This window comes from Buceros rhinoceros, unplaced genomic scaffold, assembly GCF_000710305.1.
Source record: "Buceros rhinoceros silvestris isolate BGI_N320 unplaced genomic scaffold, ASM71030v1 scaffold24118, whole genome shotgun sequence".
Taxonomy (NCBI): Eukaryota; Metazoa; Chordata; class Aves; order Bucerotiformes; family Bucerotidae; genus Buceros; species Buceros rhinoceros.
In genome coordinates, this window is record NW_010425486.1 from 2,279 (window position 1) to 6,910 (window position 4,632).

Below are 4,632 nucleotides of genomic sequence, written 5' to 3' on the forward strand. Positions count from 1 at the left end.
GCAGGAGACACCCTGGAAGGTCTGGGCTGGCTGCACTCATACTGGGAGAGCCAAGGGCTGCAGCATGGTGAGACCAGTAACGCAGCAGAGTAAATCAAGAAAACCACTGGAATAAAAGTCAAAACAATGGTTTAACTGAGAAGCATGTCTGTCTTCTCTATGACTAAGAGGTGGTCGTGGGAGGGATGACTCCTAGAGTGAGGTTAGGAACATACATGTCATATTTCCCTTCCCCAGGCCCTACTGGGCCAGCTCAGACTCTCATCTACTCAAGCACTGCCTGCAGCATGTCTTATTTGGGGACAGCTTGGACACCACCGTAGGTGAACACAGAAGAACCTTCGCTTCCAGTCTGCAGGAGTGTCCAGTGAGAGGTTTCCAGTCATTCCTGCAGAGGGGAGCAGTCACTCCTTCGGAAGGGCATGAATTTCGCCAGTCCAGCTCCAGCTGGTGCCTGGACTTGTGGGAAGAGGGATCTGGGCTTCCAAGTCCTGCAGTTCTCAAGGCTGCTGCCAGTGCCCAGCACTGATGTGGCAGCAGGTGGGGCAAGTGAAGCAAGCAGCCCCCTTGCAGGCTGCCCGAACCAAAGGTAACAGGCTGGAGGCTGCCTGCCCTGCTGCTCCTGCTCCGGAGCAACTATGAGACTCCAGTGCAAACCCAGCCAGCCCCACAGCCAGTGTTGACTCTGCATCCCCTACAGGAGGCTTTCCACATTCTAGACTATGGCACGCGAGCAGGGGAATCTGGTTCAGTTTATTTCACAGACAAATCAATGGCTTTACTGTACATCTCCATAAAGCCGTCCCCTGGTCCATCTCACCCTTCCTTTCTCATTCGGTGCTCTCCCGATGAAAGCAAAGGGCCAGAAGTGGGCAGCCTTCCTGCCCAGGGCCCTGAGGCTCAGGAGTCTTTCTGCCTAAAGCCAGAGTGCAGTGTGGTGCTGCTGTGTGCAGAAGACACGCTGTGTGCACTCCTCTGTGCCTCCCCCGCAGACAGAACTCACCTGCAGATGCCAAATCCACGTCCCTGACAGTCACTCTGCTTCAGCCAAGCCACAGCAGCCAAACTCCTGCTCTTGTGGTTCGGTTCAAGATCATTCAGTATCAAACCCACCAAAAACAGAGCACCAAGGGCCACACCACCCAGCCAGCCAACAGTGGAGATGCATAGCGTATCCCCAGGCTTCTCCTCCCCTGCGTGCCAGCAGCGCTGCCTGCAGTGCCGGAGCACAGGTCCCTCCCAGAGGCCTGTTCTTCCCCATTGTCACCTGTGGCACAGCCACACCAAGAAGTCCAGTACACGTGTTGCTGCAGGACATGGTACCAGTGCTAGAGCAGGCCTGTCCAGAGGTTGAAGCAGGCGGTGTTGATAACGGACTCCAGGTGATGGTATGTGGACACAAGCTGTGGCAGAGGGCTCTCGCTGTTCTGGGGCTGCACTGGGAAGGGCTCCCGGAACACCACGGTGAGGCTCTGCTGAGAAGGAGGAGTGGATTAGGGGACAGTATTCCAGACAAGCACTGTGCCATCCCTCGCCCAGGTGTGTGGGCACCTTTTTGGCAGTGTCAGGCAGGTAGGTACTGGGAAAAGACCCAAAATGCCAGTGGCGCATGGCCGCCTCCTGTGATGAGCATGTCTGAGCCTCCTCCCAATTTTCCTGGGGGAAATTAGGTGCAAGGACTTGCCCACTCACTCTGTCCCAGCCCCCATGCATCTGTAGTTACACCGACCCAGCAGCAGCCTCAGGAGGGGAGGGGATCCTACTGCCTTCACAGCAATAGAGGCTTCCAGGGAAACTAGAGGGAAATTTCTTCTTCCAAGGCAAAGAGTAGGAGTGCAACAAATGGGGAAGGGGAGGAGATTAAACATAATAACTGCAATCTTAAAAATAAATGCTGGCTGCTCCATTTTCATTAGTGACTGTACTAAGAAGGCAGGACAAGGGCAGAGGAGAGCAGAGAACAGGGTTCAGGAGAGAAGGCTGCAGGAGCTGAGGCAGAAGAAAAACGTGAGCAGCTCGGTGCATTTCAGATCAGCATCATGGAAGCAAGACACAGGGACTGTATGTTCGCCAGAGCTGAAATGCAGCACACCCAGTAGCCAGGGTTCCCTAACAAACTCAAAGCCATGAGAGCAGCCATGTAACTGCAAAACAGCAAAGGCACGACCATCATTTAAGAGGCAAGAGACAGTGATTTGTGAGTGTAACTCCGGCAGCGTGCAGGTCTTCAGAGCAGGCTCGGAGAGAAAGAACCACGAGGAAAATGCAGCTCGGTGTTACCAAAGTGATGTGCTAACGCTAGAGTTGTCTTTGATAAGGACAAAAGGAAGCGTGGTATATCTTATCTGAGCTTCAGGAAGGATTTGATGTAGTGCCACATGGGAAATTTAGGTAAGCAGAAGAGATAGGAATTAATGCAAAAACTACAAGGTGAAGATGGTAGTGCTGGAAGAGGAAGTGGCAGGCTGCAGAGGTTACAAATGGAGTTCCTCCAGGACAGGTTTTTGGACTCACATTGCCTAGTACTTTAATGAGTCCAGCACAACGATGAGGAGCATGCTGATAAAATTTGACGCACTAATACAAAAGAGGATCAGGATAATGCAAAAAAAGCCCCAGAGACTTTTGAGAAGCCACACGAATGGAATAAATGTTAAGTGCAAAGTACAAGGTGGGGAACACTAACAGTTTCTGTTGTAAGAAGGGACTCATGGAGAAAGGTGATGGAGGGTCTGAGTGTACCTTATCAATAACCACAAGATGACACCATGACCAGCAAAATGTGACCATGAAAAGTCAAACAACACTCTAGGCTGTACCTGAAGCACCAGGCAGGGACAGAAAAGCCTTAGTGCAACTGCAGAGGGTTCTGCTGAGACTGCTCAGGACTACTGGGTGCAGCTCCAGACACCTGTATCTGCAAGGGCTGACCTGAACCCTCAAGGGCTCTGAATAACAATGAAGCCATTGGGGAAGGGAAGGGAAGCTTAAGAGCTCAGTTGATTTAACACATCAACAAGATGTTGGCAAAAATTCCACCTTGAAATGTGGAGGCGAACCTCGGGGCCAGGCAGGAAGCAGGTATGGGCTCAGTGAAGAGTAGTTCCAGCTCTGAGCTACCACTGTCATGAAGAGGATAGAAACGGCCACAACAAAAGCTCCAGCACAAAACGGGAAGGGCTTTTCACCATCAGGTGGCAGGAGGCACTGAGCAGCCCTCCAGCAGGCACCACCTCTTCTGTCTCCTCTATGTGCTTTTAAGATGGAGTGTGATTTATCTGCAGAAGGATCAGTTACGCTGCAGTCTCTGCAAAAGTCTCACTCTGGACTGAAGTCACTTGTAGATCTCCTGTTCTCGCATGGAGCTGCATCCCCTGTGACCCATCCTGCACCCTGCCTGGAAGCACAGCTGCAAACACAGTACTTTTGCCCTCAAGTCCAACAAAGGCCAAGGCCCATGCAGGTTTGCTGGGACACTCGCAGTGCAGGTCCTCTTCCCTTCTGCCCAGGCAGGAGCAGCTGCAGCACTGGTGACCCCTCCCAGCCAGACCCAGCATGGCCTGACTGAATACAGAACGACTCTTTATCCTGGATAGAGAGACAGCTGAGAGCATGATCCAAAAGCAACACTATGAAGCAAAAGAGGATCAAGTGCTCATTGTTGCCTCAATCAACTGTTTTTCAGGACAAGAACAAAGGGACACCACCAGGAGCTTCAAAAACAAGCCAAGGAAGGTAGCTCTTCACCTAGATTGTAATTGCCTCATGGAGCTGCAAGACAGGGGAAATCTTATATGCCAGAAATTCTCCCAAGGAAACAAAGCTGTGGAGGGCTATTAAATAAACGCAAAGGCCACTTCTAGCTCAGGAGGGCCAGACTGTCAGATGTTGGGACAGTATTTAGGAAAGGTGTTACAAGGTTCCTGACATGCTCTTATTCTCCCCATGCACAGCTGCCCTTGGCTGCCCTTGGTTGCCCCATGCCAACTGCTGGTTGAATTCAGACAGATCCCTAGCCTGAGCTAATAAAGCTGCTCTTATGTTCCCAAGTTCTTACCGTCTTTCCTGAATGGGAATCAAGAAACACAAGAATGAAGCAATCCGTGAACTTCTGGTTGAGCACGACCTGTCAGGAGAGTGACAGCACAGTTGGAAAGGAGACAGTACAAACCCCAGGACTGGGATACAAACGACACCCACCCAGGTATGTGCTGATGTGCAGGATGAGCGGCATGACAGAGCTGTGAAGGTGCAAGTCTGCCTGGCTCACAGGTGACACTGCCAAACCACGGGGCTGCATATGGGTCAGGGAGTGCAGACTGTCCTGCCTGCCTGGGGCAGACAGACCCTGCTGTACCAGAGCAGCACACACCTCACACTGCAGCAGCAGCAGAGCAGAAAGCCCACTCTGGGGAAAGCTGTCCTGACGGCACGTGCCAGGCTCACACTGTGAGAAGCCACAGCAGGCAGGGGCCCTGGACAGGAGAGAGAGGCTTCAGGTGGGTGATGGGCTGTTGTCTTACCAAGTACTGGGTGCCGGTTTCAGCGTTGTGGAAGTGCCGACAGCTCTGGGGAAAGCGGCTCAACAGCACTTTGGTGAGGCTCTGGTACCAGGAGACTGTCATGGTAAGG

General features: G+C 52.3%; 2 protein-coding genes across 2 annotated transcripts in view; one reads left to right on the forward strand and one right to left on the reverse strand.

Annotated features, from left to right (window-relative positions):
• Positions 1 to 129, forward strand: part of HYI (hydroxypyruvate isomerase (putative)) — a 1,509-nt gene extending 1,380 nt beyond the window's left edge. Inside the window, exon 6 of the mRNA XM_010141177.1 lies at positions 5 to 129. Coding sequence (XP_010139479.1) covers positions 5 to 93 — 89 coding nt within the window. The 3' untranslated portion in view covers positions 94 to 129. The remainder of the gene's footprint in view (positions 1 to 4) is intronic.
• A 1,199-nt stretch (positions 130 to 1,328) lies between these two features.
• Positions 1,329 to 4,632, reverse strand: part of SZT2 (seizure threshold 2 homolog (mouse)) — a gene marked incomplete at its 5' end in the record, with an annotated part of 25,994 nt that continues 22,690 nt past the window's right edge. The window contains 3 exons of the mRNA XM_010141178.1: positions 1,329 to 1,472; positions 4,058 to 4,126; positions 4,524 to 4,632. Coding sequence (XP_010139480.1) covers positions 1,329 to 1,472; positions 4,058 to 4,126; positions 4,524 to 4,632 — 322 coding nt within the window. The remainder of the gene's footprint in view (positions 1,473 to 4,057; positions 4,127 to 4,523) is intronic.